Below are 27,758 nucleotides of genomic sequence, written 5' to 3' on the forward strand. Positions count from 1 at the left end.
CGACACAGCATTCCTTTGTAGGCAGATGAAAGCTGTAGACTCAGTATGTGATTTGCAGAGTTGTGGTGGGAGACATAGCAACATACTCATTGACACAGCGAAGTTGGAGTTCACGTTTGCAGGTCCACACATTCAGCAGTTAACAGGGATGGTGGCGGAGGAGATTGTGGTGTCCCTGTCAGGAGGGCCGCCTTGGGGATTCAGGCTACAGGGTGGATCAGAGCAGCAGAAGCCGCTACAGGTGGCGAAGGTATAGTGTCCGACTCTGTGTGTGTGTCTCCACGCATGTGTGTGGTTCTGACAAGGATAACTCACTGCCAAGATAGACACATGAGTCCATGCGTTTAATACAGCTGGCATCTGTTAATTGCGGACGTCTTGATGGACAGAAGTTTCAGTTTCAGTTTACTGTTAGTGAGGAATGTTATTAACAACCTGCAGGTTACAAGAACTGAAAAAGAAAATTACATTATTATGTATGATTTAAACAAGAGCCATAGCATACTGCATACAATTATTTTCAACGCATTGACTCAAAATGTAAAGCTCAAAATTGTGTTATCACTCAGGGATTTTTTTCCTGCATTTTAAAAAATTTATTGTTGCAGAGTAGAATTTAAGTAGAATCTCATCTATAGTTAGCAATTATTGTTTTAATTGATTATTATATTCTAATTTAAGCCTTTCCTCTTTGTTGTTGTTGGTGTTCTGAGAAATCCTGAATAGCAATGGAAATTCTCAGTAAATTGGTGCATTACTTTTGTTGTGAAAAATCTTCACATAATAACCATTTGGATCTTTACCAGTATTGTTCACATGAGTTAAAAAAACAAAACATTGAAATACAAATTCATTTTGAATAAAGCTCATGATCCGTTGTGTGATCAGGGTTGATGATTGAATCTTTAACTCAATATGGTGCCCCAGATTGTGTGGTCTAATCAGAAAATCTGTTCATAAAAGATGGGCATGTGACCGAGCTCACACAAGTCGGGAGGGTGGTTCTGCTGCAAGTATGGACAGTTGAACGGGTCTTCCTATTTAATTCAGATTCAACAGTTGATACATAAACAAAACCATTTAACCATTAAGTAATCAATTTATTTCAAACAGGGATCCCGATTGTTTTTACATTAAGTAAAAAATATTACTTCTCTTGTATGTATCCTATTTAATATATCAGTTCTTCCTTCAATTAATGATTTAAAATACAAGGTTCAATAATGTTTTCTGAAAAAATGCAAGAAAAGCTCATTGTACATAATTAATCCTTTCAATATTTATATATATTTTTGTATTTATATCTTTTCATTAGTCCCCAGTTTCTCTACATTTATTAGCCTTATACTGGATACATTTTTAATTAGGCCTGTATTCAGTACAATATAACTAGGTATTCTTATTCTTCTTATTGCTGTTGTTGCTGTTATTATCATCATTTCAACATGAACCGTTTAAAAGCTTGTTGTCATCATTTGTTAACTGATGATGTTACATGGATTTCAATATATGTGTGCATGTGTGAGGTTCTTGCACAGCTACCTTTTGCTGGTCCCCACAAAGCCTCATATTTGAGGATTAACCATTCAAAATTGCTGTGTCATTATAATTTAATTTAAGTTTGGTTTAGGCCCAGGTTAAGGTTATCCATTTCTTTTGGATGGTTAGGTTTAGGGTGAGAGGCTGGTGGAAGCATGAAATCCAATCAAATGACCCCACAAAACGTGACTGTTTGTGTACCTGGTCTAACTATAATTGTGAGGAGCATTTCTACCTTGCCGGGTACCACAAGCTTAAGCATCAACTTGAGGGTTCAGACATCAAAATAACTAGGTCAAAACTAGTTTTGGATGGTTGGGTATAGGGTGGAGGCTCAGGAAAGCATCATGGCAATGAAATGTCCCCACTAAGATAGCAGTGCGTGTGTGAGTGTCTGCATGCCTCAGATAAGCCAGCTCTTGATGGATCGCAGGATCAGAATAGCACATTTAAGAGCGAGCTGGAAACTACTCATGGAAAAAGGCCACTTGTTCAGACGATAATAACATGCCTACGCTGTCTTTTGCCTCATCACACCTTTACCTGAAGTCACAGATATAAACACACAGCTGAGTATTTCTTATCATATCCTAACACATGTCTCTCCTGTTTAGAAATGTGATTGATTTTAGGGTGAGGTTTTATTTTGGGATTGTTGGAGACAAGTGGCGAATGTCAGACATGCCGACTGGTCCAGACTGGTGATGCAGCTGTTCTCTCATTGTGAAGTGAACATTTGCCCCGAGCGAATATTTTTACACTTTGTATGTCTCTACATTTATTCCTAGATAATTAGGCCACAGCTGCTTAAAAATGTAAACTCTGAGTTGGTACACAGTTCTATGTTCAGCATAAATGAGTGGAGGGAGTAAGGAAGAGGCTCTTGTTGCAGCTTCTTTTTCACTGCTTAAGTCTAGTGGGCGAGAATCACTTTAACTTCTGGCAAAAGACAGTGACATCATCCTTTAGAGACCTCCAGGAACAGCTGCATGACCTCACTGGTTATTCTGATCCATGGATAGACACAGTGCACCAGCGTGGAGCTGTAGGGTCTCACTGGTGGCCTCCATCTTGGGGAATGGCTTCATAAGCAATCAAAATGACGTTTAAAAACACTTTTCACCTCAGTCTGAGGCTTTTTGGTGTGATGGAATAAAATAGTATTAATGACACTAAATCACTTTAGAAATACTACTTTAAGTTATTTTTAATGTCACTAAATGATCCTTATTCTAGTGGTGGTGCAGTGGATGGGATTCAGTGTTATGACATTTAAAACTGCCAAGCAATATCTGTACACCACAAATTTGAAAGTAATTACAGCGTTAAGATTATGAACACATGCAGGTCAAATGATGTGTTTAATTTCTGCAGGTCCGCCGCCGAAGTAAAGCCTGCAGAGCTGGACTGAAAGAGCATGATCAGCTGGTTGCCATTGATGACCATCCCTGTGGAGAGCTCAGTCATGCACAAGCCATGAATCTTATTGATGCACAGACGACAACGCTCATCCTGAAAGTTCAAAGGTCAGAAACAACATACTCTGTATCAGAAAGAAGCTGACTTAGTTGACCAGATTCAAAGTCTTGAGAAAAATAATCTAGAGAAAAGGTTAAGTAGGGTAAATTTGTTTTAGGATATTTAGGAAATGGATAATATTTTTTTCTTTTAAATGAAAGAGATACGATGAATCGTACTCATGAAAAGCAAAAGGACACATAAAGACCTAAAAAAACCCAACTAAAGACTTTGAGGACAATAACTTTTAACAGAAGATGTTAAAAATGCTCAAAAAAGGGAAAAAAGAGTACAACAACGCAATGTAAATCAAACTATCCACTAAGGAAGAAACATTGATTGACAAACTGGGGAGGATACCATGAACACTTTTCATTATTGAATACACCCAGCTGATGGAGCTTATTTTACTACAGAGCATCTTAACAACAACACCATACAGGAACACATATTCACTGCAACATCTCCAGTATTAATGGTGTGGAGTGGCCTTTCTTTGGAGGGCATGTGCTCACCTGAGGTAGCCTGACTGCACCACGCTGCACCACAGACTATCCAGGAGTTGGTTCAGATCTGGGAGGAGATCCTTCAGCAGACCATCCACCGCTTCATCAGGAGTGTGGCTAGGCGTTGTAGGGAGGTCTTACAGCCACGTGGAGGCCACACACCACCTCAATTTGATTTGTTTTTAGGACATTACATCAAAGTTGAATTGGGAGCATGTTTTTCCACTTTAATTTTGAGTATGACACCAAAACCAGTCCTCCATGGGTTAATAAATTACATTTTCAATTATGTTTTTTGTGTGATTAGACTAGATTAGATGTCCATTATTTGTCGCACAGTGGGGAAATTCAACGTGCCACAGCAGCCACTGACAACAAAGCAGAAAGCTAAAAAAACAAAACAAAAAAATGACAAGTGAGGTCACAAGCTATCAAACAACACAAGACAGATAAATACCCATAGTGCATAAACAAATTCATTAAAAAAATAAACGAATTCAAGCGTAAGTAAATAGATAATACATAAATAAATAATAGTTTGTATGAATAATAAATTCCATAAATCGATAAAATGGTCACCATCAGTTTTTATTGATGTACAACTGGACAGCGCTGGGCACAGAGGAGCGTCAACATCTCTCCTTCGTGCAGTGTGGGTGGATCAGCCTGCCACTGACGGTTCTGCCATGTGCTTAGCCCAGGACTGAGCTGACCCTCTTCACTAGTCTGCCCAGCATCTTTCTGTCTCTATCTGAAACATTGCCTGCCCAGCTGACGACTCCATAGAAAATGGCTGATGCCACCACTGAGTCATAGAAGGTCCTCAGAAACCTTCCCTGCACCCCAAAAGGTCCTCAGCCTCCTGAGCAGGAACAGCCTGCTCTGCCCTTTTCTGAAAAGAGCATCTGTATTTTTAGTCCGGTCCAGTTTGTTGTTCATGATGCCACTCTTTCAATATCCGTACACAGGACAATTAAATACTTAAAACTAACTTGCTCATCGACATTCTCTTCAACTAAACAAAACATAGCTAACAAATAATAAAAAGTTTACTTTATCTATTTATTTATTTACACTTACAAGCTTGAAACCATTTTATAATTTACAAATGTTTCCAACTCCTTCAAACTTGAGCCTCCCAAACAAATTAAAATCAAAACTTCAATGTATTTTATATATATATATTTACAATGCCAAACAATCGTTTATCAAAAATTATATGTTGGGCTTGACATGTTGAAATGTCTCTATGCTCATGTTTCCAGGACTCCCTCAGGCTTCCACCCCTCTCATTTTAGTTCGTCCTTACTGAGGGTCTTGTCTCCCACCACTGTGGTCCACCCCAATGGCATCACATCTCCTCCAGACAGTGAGGCCTACTATGGAGAGACAGACAGTGACGCAGATACGCAGTCGCACACCTATCGGCAACAGCGCCGCCGCACATCTCCTAATGCCCGATCACCATCCCGCTACGACAACCAGGAGGAGGACACATCGGAAATGAGCGGGTGAGCGTGAGACACATGTAGCTACTGAATTTAATGAGATTTAAAAATCGACTTTCGACAGGTGCAGTAAAACTGGAATGGAATTATTAACCAGTTATTAACAGTGCATTCGGTCAAAAGTGAGGTTGCAATTTTCATCAAGACCCACAAAGTTGGAAAAAGTGCACGCAGTCTGAACTGTCAAGTGAAAGTAACTTCACTTCATAAGTAAAGTATTGCCATAAGACTGGATTTGAAACTTTGTTTGAATCACTGGAAGGAGGGAGCGACACACTTCTTTGTTCAAGTTCTTTCAAACTGACATAAGTATATGATGATACATGGATGTGAATATGTACTTTAAAATACATGTCAAATAAGTTCATACTATGAAGTATACAAGTGTACATGGTCTTTCATGGTTTTCCCACTAGTAAACTAGTTCTCTTCCAACTCCTTGATAATTTGTGATTTAGCAACATTTATGTCATATAAACATTTGTCACCCTTTTTTTCCTGTAAGCGTTCAAAACTGACGACAAACAAATGACACTGTCATCTGTCCTGATGTAGGTACGAGAGTGCCAATGACAACGGGCTTTCATCACTGGGCTCGTGGACTCAGGGCGTCCCTCGCCGAGAATTTCTCTATGATACACTAAAAACTGAGTGGACCACTCCAGCACACACCCCACACACTTTGACCCCTCACACTCTCACCCCGCCTCCTGACCACGGTCTGGTGGAAGCAGAGGGAGAAGGTGATAGTGGGTTCCAGGAGGCTGGGGTGAGTGTTGTGTACCCCCCTTTGGTGTCTCCTGAGAGAGCCAAAGAAGCTCTAATGCTGGGATCTGGGAAGCAGCTGGTGCCCATGGTTGGACCTCAGCAGAGCCCAAAGAACGACGAGCTCTCCACCACCTACATGGATAAAGCACGACAAGCAAGTAAGATATTTCAACTGCTCGACATCTATCAGCTTAACACAGGCATGGAGAAAGTGATGGATGGAATTGGCAAAACAGAAATAGAAATGGATGGCTAGCAGTGTGGGATGTTTCTGCCCTTGGTGAAGGTTTGAGTAGACAAGGGTTTGATGACTGTCAAGGAGACTGAACATTGTAAAGCAGAAGATCAATTTAAACTTGTAACTCATTATTTTCATTGTATCTGTTGCACTGTTGTTTTTTTTTAATAGCTTTTAATTTAAAAACTTCAATCTTCCAACACCGCCACTGTGAAATCATATATTCTATTTAAAGCTGCTGCAGCATCAACAATGGCTACTGGATTGGCTTAAGGGATATGCATTCATTTGGCATTTATAGACAAAACCAAAGACATTTTTCAATCTACAGAGCATATATTTTGGGCTTTTATTAATGGATAGCTGTCACTTTTTGTTGGGTCATCACCAGATGACTAAAGTGCAACTTCATGTTACCGACAGTAAAATTCCTTCTAGACTAAGTGACTTAGGTTTGAGCTTATGTGTACGACAGATGAAGGCTGATGTGTCCAGGGACGTGTCCTTTCTCACATTACACTCTCACCAATACATGAACGTATTTATATAGACAACTGACTGTATGGAGCGGTTGGTTATGTGTTTGGAATTGAGTGACGGTTATAGCCATGATGGCGGTATGCTCTACAAATTATCACTGGTTTCATGAACCCAAATAAATACACACTCACTCAGTGACACGGATACATAAAGCATTTAGTGGTGAGGGGTCTCCCTGTCCTTGGTGGAGGTTGGAGTAGACAGGTGTTTGATGACTGTCAGGGAGACAGGAATAGGGGCTTGACATCATTTGGTGAGCAGGGTTACTAGACAGACACAAAGGTCTTTACAAGGGCTGCACCCTGACAGATGAGGAAGAAGTTGGTCACTAACACTTCCCTCACTCTGAGCAGATCTGGACACGACGAGGGTGTGTGGGAGGGTCTAACTCGCACGCACATACATATTCACGCTTGTGAGATGAGGAACTTAACATCACATGCAGGCTCAGACAAAGGTGGATACACAGCATTGAACAATGGGCAAACAGGTAAGACCTGGCTTCTGAAGTTCATTGAAACTGTTGGTTATAGTGAAGAAGGTCTGTTTTGTGAGTACTTAGTTTAGTGCGGTCTTCTGAAGTGCCTCATCATGACTTCTTGACCTCATTAGTTTAAAAGAGCATAGTTTGTTCTGTGGACGTAATTTGAAGACATTGTTTGACAAAGATAGAAATTTCATTAAAATTCCTCTGTTTACGGTTGTTTGTGATGTTCAGGTCACGTTCACTCTGATCATCTATATCTTTAAACAACTGATTTCATACAGTCATATCTGATGTCCAGTCCTAAAAAGACACAAATGGCTTTGAGGTAAGCCTCTGCTGCCATAACTCATTTGCGCACTCGCAAACAAGCACTCGACAGATGACAAATTGTGACCTCACCTTCCAGCATTGTGACGGCAGGAATTCTTTCTTCTTAATCCACAACAGACCCCCCTGTCCATCACAGGCAATCCTCAAAGCAGCACAAACACATGCAAACGGTCTCCATATGAAACCAGAAAAAGACACAGAGGGATTTTAAAGTGAAAAAAACTGATGATTAGGACATGGCTTCCTTATCTCATGAGATTAAAAAAAAACTTAGTCGTGTCTGACTGACTGGCTTGTGGTGCCAGTGCTAGCCTTCTTCTGAATGGGAAAAGATGGTGTCATTCCTGTGTCTGCCTTACTGTAATCTATAGAAATGAAAGAAGTCATTTAATAGTTGCAATAGTTTTAACGTTATGCAGTTGGAGGCTCAAAAGGAAGGTTTATGACTGCATTGCCAGAGTACGGAATGCATGATGAAATGATGAAAATATGGAGCTTTTCTTAACACGATGAGCCAATCTCATAGAATCTTTTCAGGGAAGCTGGTCTAACATTATATTAACTTACGCTAAGTTTCTCGCTAACCCACTGTCTTCAATAAAATGATCCAAGTGGTTATCTTTATTTCACTCTTTTTTTTCCTCACAGAATTGCATCGTAGTGAAAGTGTCGTGGAGAAGCAGGTGAAAGAAGCTCGCACCAAATGTCGCTCAATTGCCTCCTTGCTGACTGACGCTCCAAACCCCAACTCTAAAGGGGTGTTGATGTTCAAGAAACGCAGGCAGAGGGCCAAAAAGTACACTCTGACCTGCTTTGGCAAAGCGGACGGTGACAGAGGGGGAGACACGGGAGGAGAGACGGAGGAAGAAGGAGGAAGCTCGGTTCTGAGTGGCTCTGAAGTGGAAGAAGAGGGATTTTCTTCATCATTTGACGCCACGTGGGATAGTGGTTACTTAGACCTGTTAGACAGTAGAAGCTCTGCCTGCCCCTCAACTACACCGACCACTCCCACAACACCAACAACCAATCACAGCCCAGGTCTCGAGACCCCGTCCTATCAGACTTTAGGACTTGTCATTTCTGATCATCAGAGCCCAGCGTTGGATGGGTCAGGACTGGAAAGCAGCAACACCAGGCAGCCAGCCGCGCCTCAAGTAGCTCCAAAACCAGAATACAAACCTCCTCAAGCCTTGACTAATGGGGTGTCTACACCAGTTAGTAGAACGAATATGACTTTGAGCCCATCCTCTCAAGCACCAATGGAGAACAGCAATCTCAACTCTGGTCCAAACCCTAGAATCAATCTGCATACAGACCACAACAATGCAGCCGTCCTGAATCGCACTGCTCGCCCATTCGCACCCGGCCCCAGCCCTGCACGCACCTCCATCACATCAGTGATGTTTCGTCCTCCACAACCCAAACCAGTGGCTGCCATTCCAGCAAGCCAACCTGTGGCAGCTGTCTCCATGATGAGTTTGACGCCTGCTCAGCACCCATCAGGCGCAGACGCAAGGAGAGTGGTGTCTAGTACGTCCCTGTACATTCCTCCAAGGAATAACAACTGCAACAGCCACCCCTGTGCTGACTCTCCAAACCCCTCAATGCCTCATGCTCCCCCTTCAACACCACTGTCACCTTCAGCTTCTCTAGCGTCTTCTTTCAATCAGTCACTTGCTCAGCCCTTCTCTCCTCCCCCTTCACAACCGTTTCACTCACCTTCTGTACCTTTTAATCTTGCTCAACCGACTCCATTCTCTGCTTCTCCCAATTCAGCACAGCTTCCTGCCAAGTCAGTTCAAGGAACGCTTCCTTTCAATCACACCTCTCCTCATCTTCCAACTGCTTCAGTTCAGTCAACTCCTTCCCAAATCAGCTCTATGACTGCTGCAACCCCAATTCCAATGACTCAATTCCAATTATCAAGCCCTCAGAGTGTGTCAGGTGATTCAATGGCGACGCGTGAACAGCGGATCTCGGTCCCCGCTTCTCGCACAGGCATTCTGCAAGAGGCTCGTCATCGAGGAAACAAAAAGCCAATGTTCAGTACAGTCCAGATAAGAGACACATCTCCAAATCCTGCTTTGTTGTCCATGGTCCAAAATATGGATGATCGTTTTACAAGAGCCTCAGTCATCGAGTCAGGCGCTGGAGTTAATAATGAGGCTGGCCATGAGTCAGGACCGGAGGAGGACTGGCTGAGGCTGGGTGCGGAGGCTTGTAACTTCATGCAGGCTCAAAGGGGTCCCAAACCACCGCCTGTTGCCCCTAAACCACAAGCCCCTCAGCTGCCACAGTTGGCAGGAAAGGGAGGTCAGCTGTTTGCCCGCAGGCAGAGCAGGATGGATCGGTATGTGGTGGAGCGATCCCCCTCCGTTGCAGCTGCACCATACTCCCCTGCCCAGACGAGGGAGCCCTCACCAACTCCTTCCCTTCCCGCTACCTGGAAGTACTCATCCAACATCCGTGCTCCTCCTCCCATCAGCTATAACCCCCTCCTCTCTCCATCTTGTCCACCAAAAGCTCAGAAAAAGACAGAGATGATTAAGGAGCGAACAGCTGGACCCAAAGGGCACAAAGCGCCCACTAAGCCCGTGGACATAATGAACCACCAGCCATACAAGCTGAACTCATCTCTGTTCAGTTACGGAGGTGGAGCTTCCCAGAACAACTCCACATATCAGCAGCGGGCAGACTCAGTTGCTCCCCAGAAGACTGCTAGAGTTTATGAGATCAAGCGTTTCTCGACACCACCTCCTACAACCAAAGGGCCTGGCTTGAAAGTGATCATTCCTCGGTCAGCAACAACGCTTGGAGAACCAATGTGGCGTTCTGACTTAGCTTCTCCGACAGCAATGTTTGAATCTGCCCCCATCAGTTCATCATGCTCGTATCCTGAGGCACCCAATTCTGCTTACCAATCTCAATGGGCTACATCCCTCTTATCTCCGCCTCCACCACCTGCTCCAACAGCTCCACTACCTCAGCTCCCAAGTTTCACTTCACCATCCAACAATCAACAGCAGACCAACAAGCAGTTCAAGAGTGCTCCAAATTTGAGTCCCCTCGGGCAGCCCAGTGTCCCACAGCAGGATTTGAGCACGACGCAGCTTGCACGGGGTCCCAGGCCTAGATTTAGTGCTTCCAACCTTGGTCTGCAGGCAAGTGTCTGGCGTCCTGGTTCTACAATTCACTCCTAAGGGGCTTTTTTTAGTCTACCATAAAGACCACATTATTTTTCATTGGCAAAGTGCAAATCCCTTAAATAAAATGATACAAGTATTGTTTCAGTTCACGAAACACAGTGAATCGTGGCCCCAAGTACAGTAGGCCAGTAATATGAATCCCACCCATCCAACACTTCCATTAATTTTAGATATTCATTCAGACTTTGCAGCAGCTCATAGCGTCTCATCATGATATGAGTTTGCTAATGCTGTATCCAGAGGCATAAGGATAATGCTCAGTGTCATACATGTTGTTTTTTTTTATCTTATTATTATTTTTGGGGAGGAGGCAGGGAGCACAACCTCCAATGTATTCACACTGGTTTTGGCTTGCACTTAGTAGTCACCATATTATGTGATTGGCAACTCGGTTGACAGTTGAGTGACGCACTGTTGAGTTGAGCCTAGTATTTCCACTCAGTTGTTACCAATTTTACTGTGTCTACGCTTCTGGACAATTTTTAAAACATGTTATACCCCCTATATTGTAAACCTGAGTGAAATGTTTGATGCACATTAGATACATATAGATTAGATACATGTTATGGACGGCTTATTTTCATCATGCAACACATGAGTCTGAAGAATGTTTGTCCATAGACCTTTAAAAAGCAATTACATTTCATGTTGATCCCAGTGGCAAAATCCACCAGGGATATGAAGTGTGTCTGTTCATTTTGAGAGCATTTTTTCCCCCTATTGTAGTTCTCCTTAACATGTTTTAGATAATATCAGACATTTGATTGTCTGATTAAAAGTCCACATTATCTGGTCTGAAAAGTTTTTCACCCATATTTAACTAGCAAATAGGTTCAACAATATGTGGCAAAGAATAAGGTCACTTGGCTACCTGAGCGACCAGGGGATTGCATTTTCCGTGACAGCACAGGCTTTTTCCATGATGACGTTTCAAGGATTCATCGGGCTGAAATTGTGAAGGAGTGGAGCACGAGGTATCATTTTCACACATGGATGGCCACCATGGACGTCAGCCTTAATTCCAGTGAGAATATTTGAGATGTGCTGGAGGGAGCTTTGTGCAAAAGCTTTGTTTATAACATGTTTATGACAGCTTGGTTTGCTCAAGTAGGTCGATATCCTCATGAAGCAGCCAAAATACATGATGTTTGCATAAGAAATATTCTATTATGCACAACTTTGTGAACCACATGTTTTGACTTATTGAACAGGCTTTGTTTTTTTCATGCCAAAAAAACCCCAAATAAATAGTGGAATGCAAGAGAATGAATTGAAATGACAAAAGGCAAGCAAGGAGAGGTGTGATGTTAGACTTCAAAAAGGCTTTGTAAATATTGTACTTGATTGAAGAGGAGTTGAGTGCAAGACGTGAGAACGTGACAAAGACGGTAAAGAGAGAGATCTAAGACAAGAAGGCAGGGCGACAACGGTTTTGAATGATGCTGGATTCTAATAAACAAAACCAAAATAATATTTTTGATTTATGTTCACCTGCTTTGAGAGTGTTTTACTTTCATTTCCAGTTGCTACTGAACCTTTAAAATCCTATTACCGCTCTGCTAAGTTGTGACACACTGTCGAATAAAAATAGATATGACTCACCTCAGCTGTCACTTGTCCCTTCCTTACCCACGCTGTGAGGCTGTCATGTACACTAAGGTCATGTCCAGACCTCCACCACAAGGAGGCAGCATCGGATTGGCCTGGAACATCTCTATTTGTTGGCCTCTATCTGAAATCGACAGAAAAACAAATGACTAACTAATTCACTAATTATTATTATTGAGACTAGTAATTACTATTATTATTATTTGTAGTATCACCACCATTACTATGCTAACAATAATAATATACTAGTATATGCTTTGGTTAAAAGAGACAGTTGAGGCGGGGAGTGTGATGTTTGTGAAGGTACATAGTAAGACTGTGAGCTACTTACAGCGACAGAAGGAAAGATACCTTAACAGCTTGCTGAACATTGACCAGCAGTTATGAAACTAGACTGCCACATTTGTTGAGGTTCTCATTCATTCAGGTCATCAAGGATTTAAATAAGGCAACTGGATTTTGGTTTGGGCCTGAAATCCCCTAAGCTAGATTTCAGCCTGGATAAACCAATAGCTGGCTTGCCTATCGAATAGCAGTTTACCTTATTGTTAACCCAATTTAATATATTTGCATTTTATATTCTTATACAATACAGTGTTATCTGAATTTTCTATTGTCATTAACAGCACTTCATGACAGTATTTGAAAAATGGTGTCATTTACTGAGTGGGTCAAACTCTAGGTGAAACCAATTTCTATCTACGCTGAGTAAGGACACGGAAAGACTAGTGGGTAGCGCATAACATTTATGCTTGTAGGTCTACTAGCAAATCAAGAATGAACCTTTGTTCATCAGATCATCTGCTTAATTTCTGATCCTTGGCAGAAAACACACGTTTTTGTTTGAAAGAGCAGAAACACTGGCCTACTTTTTCAAAGCAGCTTTTACAGCAGCCCTCCTGATGGCCTTGGCGTTGTGAAACCTAACCACAGCCTCAGAACTAGGTCTAACCTTTGACCCCTCACTGGGATCAGGTGACACATGGTGCCAACTTCAGCTTCTAACTTTAGACCCGTTCAGGTCCGGTGGTGAGATCAGCTGCCGTGCTTGCCGAAAATGCAACCAAAAGAAAAACTCCCCTAAATGGGTCACTGTGTAATAGAAATGTAGAGGTTTTGTTGTTTGCCTCTGTGGTTGCACTCCTCCTTCCTGACACACATGTGTGTAGTTGATTTCGCCACTTTTTTTCCTGAGCTTTTAATCCTTTTCTATCCAACTTTTTGGCACTAAAACTCCTAATTCCAACTGCATCTATTTAATGTGGCTGGGTGTCGAGAGGATACAGGCCCATGCTCATTTCCTCTCTTCCTATTTGAAGTTAATCATTATTTTGACAAATGTTTGACTGTTTTTAGTGCATTTCTTTGCACACATCAAAGGTTTGTAATCTTACTGTGTGCCTGTATTGTGTATGAAGCGATGGATAAAACAAAGTACAAAGAAAAACCAAATTATTTTGGAATTGTAATAAGGTAAGGACAGGAAAAAGGAAATATATGGAGGTTGTCAAATATTATTTTGATACATCCATTGCTTCATGTCTTGTTGGGAGAGTTGAACATTATAAGAAGAAAGATCTATTATTTATAAGGATTCCAAATAATATTAACAGATTCCTGTGCCAGTCTGCAGTGATTCAAGGTTTTTGGAAGAGGTCGTGCAAAGTCGTTCAAACCAAGGAGACCTTTTGAAGGTCAGACTTCTCTGAACTTTGGGAAATTACTTGTTCTCTGTGGGGATATGATATTACAAATTACGAATCACTCAACTCTTGCCAAAGGCTAGGAAGGTGAAGACAGGGCTTAAAAGCTGATAGGGAGGATCGTCCTACTGAGGATTTTCAGGAATTATGCTTGAGTTTTAGGTGATGCAGTCATGAAAAATAATGCTGGTGTTCTTGTGTTTCATATTTTTAAAGTTGCAAAAGGGTCAGATTTTATGTGATTAAAAATCTGTTTCATTTGAATTTTTATTTTCATAGGTAGTAACTGTATGACTAAGTCAGATTCAATAACCATGGGTGGGGAAATGCCTCAAATAAAGCCCCATTAAGATGAGATTTAAAAAAAAAAAATCTCAAGGAGCAAAATAAAAAAGACAGAAAGATCATACAGAATCATTGTTGAAGAGCCACTTTCTTGAATTAAAAAAAGAAAAGAAATACAACAAACTTCACATGTCGCAGTGCATTATGGGACTGGTTGGAGTGACCTTTAGGAGGGTCATTAATATAATAAAAGACATAATGACATGTTGTGGACCCCCACCTCAAGGCCTTTAGCCATTTTAATCAGTAAAACAATACCACCTTCTGAAATTACAGTAAATACAGAGCAAACAGAAACTATTTCATGTCAATGTAGAGCAGTCGTTCGATCCCACCATAGCTCAACAGTGAAGCTTATACCTGTATGTCTGACTGGAGTTGACCATAAAAACAGGACATCTTCTCCTTTAGATTTCTTTCACAGCTGGAATGTAGAAACTAAATAGCCCATACAGGTGAAAAGACAGCTCTGTAGCATCAGATAAGTAACTTGAGATATCTGTCAAGCTCTATACTTACTTGTGATGAAACGTTAAGAATGTTTTCTAATCGCCATCCTTCAGGAATGGTTACATTATGATTACTTTTAGTTTACACTTGTATCCAAAGTGACCTCAAGGGGGGTTTGAACCCTCTACTTCCTACTCTATCACCATTGTTGTTATTGTCCAGTGTTCTAAGTGAGGGATGCTTTATGCGATCATTGGTACCAGAAGTCCAGAAGTGTAAACCGCTGAAACTATTTTAACATGGTATGTTTTTTTTTTTTTTTTTTTCTGTCATATAGAGTGTTGTTTAAACTACTTTAATTGTCTGGTGTCTAGGGTGCCCACCATTGGGCAAAAGCCAGGGTTTAGTGGTCTATGAGGGACTGTGCCTTTGTATTGATATAATATTATGAGACCTATTCAACTTTGTCCCAAGATCACTCCATGAACATCCAACTGAGCCAATGCTGTGGTTCTCTTTTGGAGATAGAATAGCAATAAAGTGAAGTGACATCCTTTTTTTTTTTGGAATGAAAGGTACAATATAGACAAGGATTCGAAATGTCAGATTAATTGTAACCATAATTTAGTTAACCGAGATCTTCATGTGTTAATCCGTTAATCCATATTCTGAAGTTGAGCTGCCACACCCATACCCCTCAAGTACCCAACACACTTCACCCCACCCCCTCCAACTTACAGGACTTGTCTATAGCACTGGAGAAACCCTGCTGGTAGGGTTTCACTCTCTCGGGGGCCGAAGAGGAGGCAGTGGGCGCACAAGCCGTGGGACTCAAAAATCCACTTGGGATTCTATATTCTCACATTCTTTGGGACCCTCTGGGACCTGTGGATACCTGGGTCTTGGGTAAGAAGTGTGTGCCATATATACAAGAAAGTGATGCTAAACTGAGTTGATGTATTTGAAGGTTTGAACATATCAGCATTTGTCTTATCAGCAGATATTTTTGGCAAGGCTTGGGAGGTGGGGTGGGGGTTTGGGGTCAGGGGCGCTCCTTGATGGGAGGGCAAAAGTGCGTCTAATATTTGCCCATGTTATTTCTTCCTGGACAGGTAACAAAAGGTTTAGTAGTAATTTCGGGAAAAAAAAGCAATTTGCAACCTCAGTCACTAATTTTGCCCATTATTATTTTCAAAAAAAGTAATTATGAATTTTCAATTATGAATTATATTAATTATGAATAGGGAAAAAAAAGCTTTTGATCACAAGTCAATCTTACGGTTGGTTTGGAAATGTGAGGGACGTGATTTAAACGTCATAAGTTGAGGAGTGAGATGACACAAGACAGTGCTTTGGGGGGGCAGCTGCTGCTCACATAGCCAAAGGTCAAGGATTTCAATGTCCACCTCCATGTTTTTGTGTTAAAGACACAACAAGTGCGATTGTTAGCATTGTCCCTTTCACCTCACGTTCTCAATGTTTCCATTATTTGTGTAATTTTACTGGCATATTTTTTGTATATTTTCCTTAGTCAGTGACAAGGTCATTTGCGGTGTTTTAAACAAATTTGGGAAATTAGATTAAAAAAAAAAAAATCAGTGGCGAGGAATCAGATTTGTAGGAACTGTGAATGTACCTTGCCAAAGCAGAGCTTTTCGTGGTGTGCTGTGAGCGGATGGATGGATGTGTGTTTTAGGAATGTGCTGACTGATGCCTTTTCTCTTCAGCTGTCCCCAGGAGATTTATCTGGGAGCTAAAACAGGCTGATGATGGGTGGGGTGATGGTGGGTGAGCAGTCCTTAAGACTCAGAGAGGCAGAAACAGGACCCAGGTCCCGGTGGGGCTAGCAGAACCTCCAAAAACATCTGTATCGTCCAGTTTTAAATCACATCACTCTCAGGCGGTCGGTGTAGACTGCTGAAATAGCTGAAATGAGCCTCAATTACAGCGGATAAAAAGCAATCACATTAACTGTCTCCCTGTTGGCAGAACCTCCAGCAGCAACTGGGACTTGCCTCCCAAATTACATAATTGCTTTCAACCTGTGCATGAGGCAGATGTCCCCCCTAACTCCACCCTACAGCACTTGCAGCCTGTGGGAATCACGGTCATTAGGGGGATGTAAGTTACATTAAGTGTCTCTAAGTTAATCTGGAAACCCAGCAAGATTTGAGCTGACTGGATTTTAGTCTAATAGGAAGCACATATGCAGTCATCCGCACATACTATAAATACATTTAAGACATTTGTTGGCTCACATTTCTCTGTCAGTCACTGTCTCGCTGCTAATTCCGTCACCCTCTCAGCTGGACACTTGACAGACCAAACATCTGATATTTTTGTCTTTTTTGTATTTTAAGAAATGGTTCACGGCATTTGAGCCAGTGACCGAATCATTTTTAGAAGTTTAAGCATATCTAGGTGGGCCCTTTTGCCAGACTCCACAAGGTTAAGCCTCAATTTGAGGATGAAAACCTCAAAACAACAAGATCATGGATGGTCAGGTTTAGGGTGAGAGGCTGGGGAAAACATTATGTCAATTTAATGTCTGCAAAACCTCAAAAACATGACTGTGTGTGTGTGTGTGTGCATGCATGTGTTTATTTACACCAATTCTTGGAAAAAAACCCTACTTTTTGCCACACATAAAAAGACAAATTCTCAGTTTGAGGATGAAAACTTCAAAATAACTAGGTCATCATAATTGGGTTTAAGTTCAGAGAGGAGTCCTGAGTCCTCGGTTTAGGGTGCGAGGCTGGGGAAAGCATTATGTCGATGAGAAACCTCCAAAAGTCAAAGCTCTAAATACAAACTTGTTTGCTTGTGAGGACAAAATAGGTTAGGCCACCTGTGGGCCACTGGTGCACACACGCTGCTCTTCATTTCCACCTGGACATGGCTGATAAAGAACACATCAGTGAAAATGATAGGTAGAGTATTGGATCAACACTCCTCGTGAAAGCGCTGACCTGTTCTCCATTCCACCCCATTCTATGTAAAGTAAAATGGGCTCACTCACATGTGCGTTCTTAAAACAATCTGGTCTGTTAGTAAGAAGGCAGATTTTGCTGTGACACAAAGCAGAAAGTTTTTATGTCTTTCGCTGAAGGGCGTCAAACTTTCTCACCACTGCCTCATAACACAGGAGGAAGTGTGGGTTTCTTCTTAAAGCACAGTCATTCTTCTACTTTTCCATAGTCAATCTAAGTGCCATTTATCTGCATCAATTTGGACAATTTGGATTAATTCTTATCACTCTAGAATTAATCCAAGTTAATTTGGATTAATTCTAGAGTGATAAGATCGAACTGCTGTGGGTGGACATTGTTTTTAGGCAGTAGGCAGGCTGGGTTTGGTCTTGAGTCTGGTGCAATGGTTAAAAAGACAGTGAGTAAATTCAAGCTCTCATGCTGTGTCAGTTAATGCACTTTTAATACAAAAGCAGTCAGTGGGGCAGACATGGCAGACCGAAAACAAATGTGACCTTTTTTTATTTTTGCTGTTTCATACTCATCACTCATTAGGGAGTCACTTTCAAGCTTTGTTAAGACGTGTTTTAGTGTTTTGCTTGTAAAATGTTGTCTTACCAGAATGTCTGAGTATACTGTAGCTCCAAACTACCAATCGAAAGCGTCATCTCATAAATGCAATAGTAAATTATTTTCACAACGAAAATCTTCCTCAATGGAAGGCTAATTTCGCTGCCGTTGCCATTGAGAATTGAAATGAAGTTCGCCCAGGGCGAGGCTCAGCCATTGCACTTTGGGTTGTGCTGACCCCTGCGAATTCCCCAAATGTGGGAATCTCGACTGCATAATTTCTGTACAACTTCTACTGTGGCTTTGAGCAACCTTTTTGCACCAACACCTCTGTGGTCTCTCCAGCCCCATGTTCCACTTCACAACAAAGGACTATGCAGTCTCTTAGTGACACAACTAAGACGAACGATGTCACTGAGACAGCAAAGTCGATCACAGTCACTTTTGATGAGCCACCCCCCTCTTCCTCTTTCTCTTGACATCATGGAGCAGGACGTGGTCACTCGGTTCAGGAAGCTGAACCTTCGGAGGGCTGCGGGTCCGGACAGAGTTTCCCCTGCCATCCTGAAGCACTGTGCTGCTGAGCTGGCTCCAGTGTTCACGGACATCTTCAATGCTTCCTTGGTGTCCTGTCATGTTCCTGCCTGCTTTAAGTCCTCCACTATCATTCCTGTTCCCAAGAAGGCCAGGATCACAGGACTGAATGATTACAGACCGGTGGCACTGACGTCTGTGGTCATGAAGTCCTTTGAGTGCCTGGTTCTCTCTCACCTGAAATCGATCACTGCTTCTCACCTGGACTCATTGCAGTTTGCCTACAGAGCCAACAGATCTGTGAACGATACAGTGAACCAGGCCCTTCATTTCGTTCTGGAGCATCTGACTGCCCAGGAACCTATGCCAGGATCCTGTTTGTAGACTTCAGCTCTGCCTTTAACATGATTCTCCCAGCTCTGCTTGAAGACAAGCTTCGCCAGCTCGACGTGCCTGACTCCCTCTGCAGATGGATGACACACTTCCTGACCAGCCGGAGTCAGAGTGTGCGGCTGGGGACGACTGTCTCCGACACTCGGACCCTCAACATAGGGTTTCCTCAGGGCTATGTTCCCTCTCCATGGCTCTTCTCTCTGTACACTAACTGCTGCACCTCCAGCCACGAGTCCGTGAAGCTGATCAAGTTTGCGGATGACACCACCATCATTGGGCTCATCTCAGATGGAGAATGAATTTACCCATTCCTATTGTAGACTCCTCCTGCTTCCTAGGAACTACCATCACTGAGGACATCAAATGGGAGCCAACCATTAGGTCCCTCATCAGGAAGGCCCAGCAAAGAATGTTCTTTCTAAGGCAGCTGAGGAAACTACGACTGCCGACAAAGTTGCTGGTGGAGTTCTACACGGCCATCATCCAGTCCATCCTCACCTCCTCTATCACTGTGTGGTACAACAGCGCCACCTCCAGGGACAAGAGCAGACTGCAGCGCATCATACGTTCTGCTGAGAAGGTGATCGGTTGCAGTCTGCCACCTCTTCAGGACCTGTATGCCTCGAGGACCCAGAGACGTGCAGGTCGGATCAGAGCCGACCCTTCTCACCCTGGACATGGACTGTTTGTTCCTCTTCCCTCTGGCAGAAGGCTACGGTCCATCCAGACCAGAACCTCCCGTCACAGGAACAGCTTCTTCCCCTCGGCCGTCAGACTGTTGAATTCGTGAACAGCTTTGTTGTTATTTTATTTTATTTTATTTTATTTTATTTATTTACTTTTTGACTGAACGTTATTCCAAAACACTCCTAGTTAGTGGGGTCCCCACTGACCATGGCAATAAATTTGATTCTGATTCTGATTCTGATGAAGCCTTGTGAGAGGAACAAGTGTGTTGACTAGTGAAACTTTTGTAAAAACCTACTGCAGGACTTCGCAGTTTTGACTACAATGGTTAATTTCATAATTAGAAATAGATGTCTTGGCTCATACAGGACTGTCAGATTTCTTATCCTGTTAGATATTGCAAAGTGTCTCCTCATCATACCGCACTAAACATGAACCCACGTTATTTCCTCAGGAAAATGTTCTGTGTGTTTTAATTTGAGTAATTTTATGATGCAGATGCCTCATCAGAAAGTATAGATGATGCCATAAAAATATAGTTTCTCAAGGTGGCTAATGGGAAATAAGAATGACTTTTAAGGACTATTTTAGATTCATTGCAAGAACAAATTCTATGGAATAATTCAAGTTGATTCCTTTGTGTTTTAGTCATGCCGCTGACTAATGCTGCTCCCTCCAATAAGAGGAAGAAGGCCAACAAGATCATCACTGACCTGTCCAACATCAGCCAGAACGGTGAGCACACCACTGTGTTTAATACTCACACGGCACGGCATTTATAAAAGCAAAATAAAAATCTTATTGGAACGACAGAATAATGAGATCAATACTGACGAAAGTCACTGGCATTTTTAATGTTCGTGTTTTCATGTAAAATTTAAGAAAAACAGTGAGCAGCCAAGTAACTCATCTCTTCCTAATTTGGAATTCGCCAAACAACTAGTGGAACATCTTATTTTATCTGAGGACTAACAAAAGTTCAACTCTTCAAGAGTCAGTGTCAGTAGAGGTCACGCACCCTGCCTCACTGAAGCACCTCAAGTCTGGGGTTCAGGTTGAGAAAAGCCAGCCACGACCCTGGCGTGGGCGAGAGCATGTGATCACCATCTCTGCAGAACGTATAATCCTCTGCATTCAGTTCAGGTAATGTGTAGCAGATTGCTGTCAGTATCTAAGGTTTCATTTCCAGCTAATGACCAAGAGCAATTTGAGTTTGCTATTTGACAAATTCTTTTAACTGCCACTTAAGCTTGGGAGTTTTAAGTGAGTTGCCTGGTTGTCATTTCCAAGTTTTACCTTCATTTGAGGATGTCTTTATCAGAATGTACTTTTAACCAATTCATGACATACTCAGTTGAGGTGAATCCAATTGTTTTTTTCCACGGCTGTGACATTTCCTGTGCTAATCATTTCTATATAACCACTATGGTCTGACCAAAAGTCCCTCTTGAGGTGAGCTCCACCCCTCTCATTTCCTTTGTCTTCACAGTCCTTGAGGCAAATATCCTCTATGCTTCGGCCTCTGAACCTTTTAGGATCCGTGGAAGCCAGTAGAGGCAGTCAAAAGAGATACAAATGATTTTATTTGACTGCACAATTAGTCAGGATGGTTCGCTCAAGCTCTTGCTAAAAAACAGTAACACAATATCATAACACACTTGTGGAATCTCCTGGAGGGATTTGTGGGTCATTATCAGATGACAGAACAGCCGCAAATCTGTCAGCATCAGCAGCGGCACATGTTCCTTCAACCACCACTCATTTATTGTTTAACACCCTAAATCCAGGGAAAAAAGACCCCTCCCTTCTTCTGTAACAGTTTTTTCACTGTCTATTTTAAATTGTTGGTTCAGCTACACTTCCTGTGCATCAGAGATTTCAGCAACTGTCGTAGTTCATGCTTTGCCAAAACCTGCTCAGCGTCCATCTGTTAAATCTCTCACAGTGTTGTTGGACTTTGTTCAAACTCAGGAGACCTCTCATGTGAATTTTAATGGATATTTCCACAACAATAGCATTAAGCCTTAGTCAGCTGTTGAGACAATAAAATACACTTTATTTATATTCCGCAGGGAAATTAGCAAACACATATTCATGTAATTTACAGATGTGTTCTCATTATATGACTCAGCATTATTGTGAAGGGCAAAGTGGCAGAAGCTAGAGGAACGAAGGTGCAGCTATGGTGCTTATGCTGCGGTTATTGTTGAGCCAGAAGTCAGACCAGGGTCCAAAGAGAGGAATCTTACTACCTCCAAATATATCTTTAGTCTAATTGGTGTTTGTTTTGGTCGAAGCCTCTTGAGATGCATTTCATATTAAAAGTAGATTTGTTGAGATAAGCAGTATTTGGGATTGTCAGTAAGTGTCCTCTAATCCCCCTGCTTAAACGTAAGCCCTCTTCCTCAAACAATTTTAAAGGTATTTCAGTAAAAAAGGACCTGGTCCTATATATTTTAAGATGACTATTTATATGCAAACATTGCCTGATGTCACAACTGTACTGTTTGTTTTCCTTCACTCAGGAGCTTACGCTGTTAATCCCTTATTTCGCTCCAGTTAATGCCCACTCATCTATCACTCATCCTCCATCAGTCCGCCAGTGCGCTGTCTTTCTTTCTGTCGTCTGCTTCTGTCGCTCTGTCTGATTCCATCCCACTCAGCATCCAGGCCCAGTTCCACAGCACTCTGAATTAACACTCTAATCAATATCCCCATGGGGGGAGTTGACTCTCCACTGCAGCCGCAATTTCTCTCGCCCCCTCTCTGTCGCACACACACACATATTCATACTCAATTTCTTAGCACACACTCCACTTGCACAAGTCTGATTTACGGGCTCCTGCTAACAGCTCTCTGCTGTATTGCAATGCCAACTCCCTGTTTTATAGTTTTGCTGTAGCAAGTCTGCGTGTGTGTGTGTGTGGTGTGTGTATGTGGGTTTATGGCTGGACTCCAGGTGATATGATTGATATCAGAGTGTACGTGGATGAGAAGTGTGTTTTATGAGGATCCCTTGCGGAGCAGTAAAATCCATCAGATCTCTCCATCATACAAAAGAGGAGCAGCACAGGGAGTGCGAGACGGATTTCCCTCCCCTAATGGTGCTAGAGAAAGACCTCCCAGTGGCTCATGCGTTTAATTTCATTGGCCTACTTAAGCTCGTTTTGTTGAAATATGTGGCTGTTCTGCTAAGTAGGTTTGCTCACACCATGAAGATCTCTTCTAATAAGTGACAAAATTCAGTAGTGAATCAACAAACACCATTATTAGACTGCTAAAAGATGTCAGGGGCAGGCAAGCTGTGGAAATAAGTTTCGCTCCTTAAGATACTACACGACTATTACAGTCACAAGACAGGTATTCATGGGACTGATCATGTTGCTATGGCAACCTTCTTTAACATGGTGGAAGAGGAGTGGGTTTAGCAAATGTTAAGAAATCCTGTAGAATGAGTCCAAAATTAAATTATTTAATGTGGATCAACATTAAGAGATGGTTGGATGCATGTACTGCTCAGACACTTAGAAACTTCAGATGCTCCCATCTTCAAAATCAGCCATTGAACCATGCAGAATCATGGAAACTTTGATGCAGGCTAATAAAAAGAGAAATGCTTTGCCAAAAGATATCCTTTATAATGCATGATCAGCAGAATCACATGACGTCAAAATGCATTTGATCTTAATAAAGGTATATAGTATAATTTTAAGCTTGAACAATGAATTAAAAGTTCATGGCAAAATGACAGTAGGGTCCAGGATTACATAGCTCTTACAGTGGTGGGAAAATGTTCATCCCATGCACTCTACTGTGTGCACATGGTGTGATGGTTTATGTATTTTTTGTTCAGTTTTGAACTGTCTAGTTTGGTTAGTTGTACCTGTACTATGATACATCCACATCTCTTGAAACACAAAGATAATTCACACTGTATATGTTACATTTTATGGGTGTCTGTAAACCTTTTTTCCTCCATTGAATATACTGCAACAACCTGTAGTTGCACACAGGCAAATACCCCCAACACTAACCACACTGTGTAAAGTTATGACCAATTCACTTTAGGATAAAGTGTATCTCACTTTCTGAATTCATGCTCATGGTTCTCTGCCAGTCTCATAATTCGTCTGTTGAGAAATTGTTAAATGTGAGTGGACAAAGTGGAAGTGAGTGGAAGTCTTGCCATTTTCCTGCTTAGATGATGAGTCAGACCCTGAGGCCTCTGAACTGGACCTGGGCACAAAGATCAAGACGCCCAAGGACGTCATGCTGGAGGAGTTGTCCCTGATGAAGAACAAGGGCTCTAAAATGTTCAGGATGAGGCAGCAACGAGTGGAAAAGTTCATTGTGACCAACGAGAACATGGTGAGGGTTTTACACCACACAGCTGGTGCCATCACCAGTGGGTGTGCTGATCACACTGCTTTGTCTACCAGCAGAACCTCCAAAACCTGCTCATGTCCCCTCCCCCAATCCCGCCCAAGCCTGAGATGCCAAAAGAAGAAGGTAGATTCCTGTGGAACTGTAGCTCGCTGATGCTTTCAGGTGATGCTGATCAACCTTATTGTCTATGTCTCAGTGGTGCAGGAGGAAGTTGATGAGGAAGCAGAGAAGGAGATGAGAAGGAAGGCGTATGTGCGCACGTATGTTTCACCATGGGAACGAGCAATGAAGGGTAACGAAGAGCTGACGGCCACTATGAAGGCCAGCATGCCAGGACCCATCCAGATGCATCCAGACCTCCCCCAGTACAAGAGCTTCAACAGGTGCTCACAAACTCTTGGAAGAAAAACCATTCTGAATGCCTGAAAGCCATTTACAAACTTGAGTTGTACCTTTGGCTTCGTCAACATTGACTGTTTGACAGGGCTCTTATTATGCATTTTCTTGTTTTAAGACAAACTGAATCCCAAAATGGTGGAGGCTTTTGTTCCAACTGTGCAAGCGCATATAGGTTAACCAAGTGCTGATCACTTGGACCAAACAACTGTACCCACATGGCCCTGTTGGCATTCAGTCTGTCACCTGTGTTTTAAGTAAGTGTTTTTAAATGAGGTCTGTAAGTTCTGCAGTGTGTCAACTGAAAAACAAAGTTCATCCATTTAGGAATGATTAAGTTGTAAACATAGGCCTACACAAAAATGCATTGTTTGCCAAATCGTAATACAATATTACTGACAGCAGCGCGTCCACAGGCAAAAGGCCAAAGTCACTGAAATGAATATGAAGCTACTCTCACATAGTAAAACACAAATGAAAAATCATGTCAAGATTTCAAGATTTGTGAGATTTTTCACCACAGTGTTCATTTATTCATCATTGCTATGCAGTGGGTAGAGTTGATTCACACAGAATGTTAGCCTCAGTACAAGTCACTGGATCAAATCATGTGTGACTAAATGAGTCAGTCACAGTGGTCCTTTCTTTTAACGTGAGGTCTATGTGTGATTTGCTATCAGATAGGTATTGGACATCTGAAACCACATGTGCCACAGATAGGTTTACTGTAGGTTGGTGTTACAAGTTTAAGCAAGGTTAGATGAAGATGGGCTCATGTTGGATGCATGTCAACATCCAGTATATCCTAAAGTCATGAGTGACAGAGGGCTCATGTTCATAGGGCAGCTCATAGATCATAAATCGAGTTGACTCATGATGAACTGAGTTCAGGTCGGCAGCCACCAAGTGTCAGGATCAAGACAAGTTGCGATTATTCGATCTGCTTCGGGTCTAATATATGTCACAAGTCTTGAGAGGAGGTGGCCAAATGAAATCATTTGAAGTAAGGTCACCATCATTGTAATCTCTAGTTCACTGGCTGAGCCATTATGAGCCAAATCACAAGTGTTCTGAAGAGCCAAGTATAACTTAAAGGGGTGGCTGTGGTCAAATAATGTGCTGTTTTCCCAATGGTACAACCAGAGGTGTCAATTCAGACAAAGCTAAGGTATGGAAAGCAAGGCTGCCAATAAACATGTCAGCATCATAGTCAGATGATTTTGAGGTAGCATAGTGGTTACAGCATATGTTCTTGATTCAAAAGGTTGCAGGTTCGCATCTGGTGTACAACAGAAAAGATCCTGATATCAATTTGTATCCACTGTGTCAACATGCAGGGCAAGATCATGAATGACAGGCAGGTGACTCTCCTATTCAGACAGATGCTCAGAGAACGTACAGAATAGTAATGAAAGTATAGGCTTGGCTTTAATGCAGTCAGCTTTATTTTTCTTTTTTTTTCAAATAAAACAACAGCAAAACATTCACAAGTCCAGCTTTTACCCACCCTAGTCACTTGTGAAAGTCAAAGTACCGCCACTAAATTATTCAAGTTTGGACAAATTCCTATCCGGGACCTGAAAAACTATGTTTGGATTTGCACACACTCTGCAGGGAAGTTTAGACCTCTTGACCTAAAATACTTCTGCATTATTGATCATTGTGTTATTGTGCAGGGAGTCAGAGTGTACACAGTGAGCACAGGCTCTCTTCTCGAATAAGCTAAGGCACAATACGCCGCAGAGACCTAATCGCTATAACAACCAGCAGCTTGCTGTTTCATGAAGATGCTCCGTCGGTGGAAACGTTTGACTTGCTTTACTCAGCGGCAATTACAGACACAGACACAAAGGCATGCACACACAGCTGCGCGAGCACACAATGCTTACAATTAAATAGATCTGTCCATCATGTATGACTGAGATGCTTCCACCCTGATGTCATTATTTTAATTTTATTTGAACCTTTGGTCTCAGCCTGTATAATCACGTTAGTGTTTATTTCAGACCCAGTAAGAGCAGATGTTGCAAACAATAATTGGCAAACAAGCTGCCACTACAACAAAGTCTATTCTTAAATTAGATTTGGACAAACAAGGGGCGGTATTTTTCCACAGCCAACTTTTTGCAGGTTTGAGTCATTATATTTGTGGCTTGCAGCAGAATGATACAGGTTTTGGTTGCATCCGAACAGCCAGATAGCTGGATCGGCAACCCTGGGTGAGGAAGATCGCCACGTCATGTGACAAACTCAAGGCTAGTGGGTGTGGCAAGTGGCGTTTATAAATGTGAGGAAATGTTCAGGACAATTAGCAACAATTGATCCCCGTAAAAGTGGATGAATGTTTGTGCTTCAAGGTTAAAACCAGACTGTTGTGAGTCAGTGGTGAATGAGGACACAGACAAGCCTTATATATTGTAGTACTATAATTAGCCTGTGAAAAATCAAGGTGAACAATGATACTGAATTTGATGTGAACTACTTCGTCCATAAGAAACTCCTAGGAACACCAGTTCTTTTTGTTATAGCTTGAAACCCAATGTTATTCACACTCTTTCCTACCTTGACTTCTCAGGACAGCGCTGCCATTTGGTGGCTTTGAGAAAGGGTCCAAGGTACTGACCTTTGAGCTGCCAGAGATCAACACCACCACCGAGGAGCCGGAGCCGCTGCCCTCCCTGCAGGCCGATATCCGCTCACGGCCCTCATTCAACCGCACGCCCATTGGCTGGGTCTGCAGCGAGGAGAACTCAAACATCCATATGGACATAGACATCCCTTTCGACGGAGAGACCGATGATCTCTGAGCATGCATGCAGTCGTATCGAAGAGCACAACCTGCAGTGGAACGTACAAAAACACATATATTCAAGCGACCACCTTGTTAGGGCTGCTGGCCTGGAAATGTGTCTGAATGTATTTCAATTGCATGAGAAAAAAGGCTGGAAATATGATGGAGAAGGACAAAGCACATCATCTGGTGCTATTCTTCCTCAACTGCGTCACACGACATTTTGCATCTGATGTGCCGACAAGCAACCAATTTGTGTAGATGCACAGTGCACTCTTCACCATGT

At 42.2% G+C, this 27,758-nt stretch overlaps 2 protein-coding genes across 4 annotated transcripts; both read left to right on the forward strand.

Annotated features, from left to right (window-relative positions):
• The first annotated feature begins 73 nt into the window (after positions 1-73).
• On the forward strand, positions 74-12,205 carry LOC128766460 (synaptopodin 2-like protein). Its single transcript, XM_053878119.1, has 5 exons — positions 74-250; positions 2,914-3,065; positions 4,829-5,074; positions 5,627-5,997; positions 8,083-12,205. The coding sequence occupies exons 1-5, from the start codon at positions 149-151 to the stop codon at positions 10,632-10,634; spliced, it is 3,423 nt and encodes a 1,140-aa protein (XP_053734094.1). The 5' UTR covers positions 74-148; the 3' UTR covers positions 10,635-12,205.
• A 1,621-nt stretch (positions 12,206-13,826) lies between these two features.
• On the forward strand, positions 13,827-27,715 carry myoz1b (myozenin 1b). Of its 3 annotated transcripts, none has more exons than XM_053879233.1 (6): positions 13,827-13,942; positions 20,548-20,634; positions 24,101-24,267; positions 24,339-24,408; positions 24,482-24,668; positions 27,257-27,715. In XM_053879233.1, the coding sequence occupies exons 2-6, from the start codon at positions 20,550-20,552 to the stop codon at positions 27,486-27,488; spliced, it is 741 nt and encodes a 246-aa protein (XP_053735208.1). In that variant the 5' UTR covers positions 13,827-13,942; positions 20,548-20,549; the 3' UTR covers positions 27,489-27,715. The 3 variants fall into 3 exon arrangements, with proteins under 3 accessions (XP_053735208.1, XP_053735200.1, XP_053735216.1); XM_053879225.1 differs by lacking the exon at positions 13,827-13,942 and adding an exon at positions 15,553-15,652; XM_053879241.1 differs by lacking the exon at positions 13,827-13,942 and having other exon boundaries at positions 18,771-20,634; positions 24,342-24,408.
• Positions 27,716-27,758: the final 43 nt, after the last annotated feature.

The sequence above is a fragment of the Synchiropus splendidus genome, chromosome 1 (assembly GCF_027744825.2).
Source record: "Synchiropus splendidus isolate RoL2022-P1 chromosome 1, RoL_Sspl_1.0, whole genome shotgun sequence".
NCBI classification, from domain to species: Eukaryota; Metazoa; Chordata; class Actinopteri; order Syngnathiformes; family Callionymidae; genus Synchiropus; species Synchiropus splendidus.

Bases quoted from the DNA above. Each gene is read 5' to 3' on its own strand.
- myoz1b (XM_053879233.1), top strand. From the start codon at position 20,550: ATGCCGCTGACTAATGCTGCTCCCTCCAATAAGAGGAAGAAGGCCAAC. The intron at 24,268-24,338 runs GTGAGGGTTTTA...TTTGTCTACCAG, and splicing joins TTGTGACCAACGAGAACATG to CAGAACCTCCAAAACCTGCT. The intron at 24,669-27,256 runs GTGCTCACAAAC...TTGACTTCTCAG, and splicing joins CAGTACAAGAGCTTCAACAG to GACAGCGCTGCCATTTGGTG.
- LOC128766460 (XM_053878119.1), top strand. From the start codon at position 149: ATGGTGGCGGAGGAGATTGTGGTGTCCCTGTCAGGAGGGCCGCCTTGG. The intron at 251-2,913 runs GTATAGTGTCCG...TAATTTCTGCAG, and splicing joins AGCCGCTACAGGTGGCGAAG to GTCCGCCGCCGAAGTAAAGC. The intron at 3,066-4,828 runs GTCAGAAACAAC...TCATGTTTCCAG, and splicing joins CTCATCCTGAAAGTTCAAAG to GACTCCCTCAGGCTTCCACC.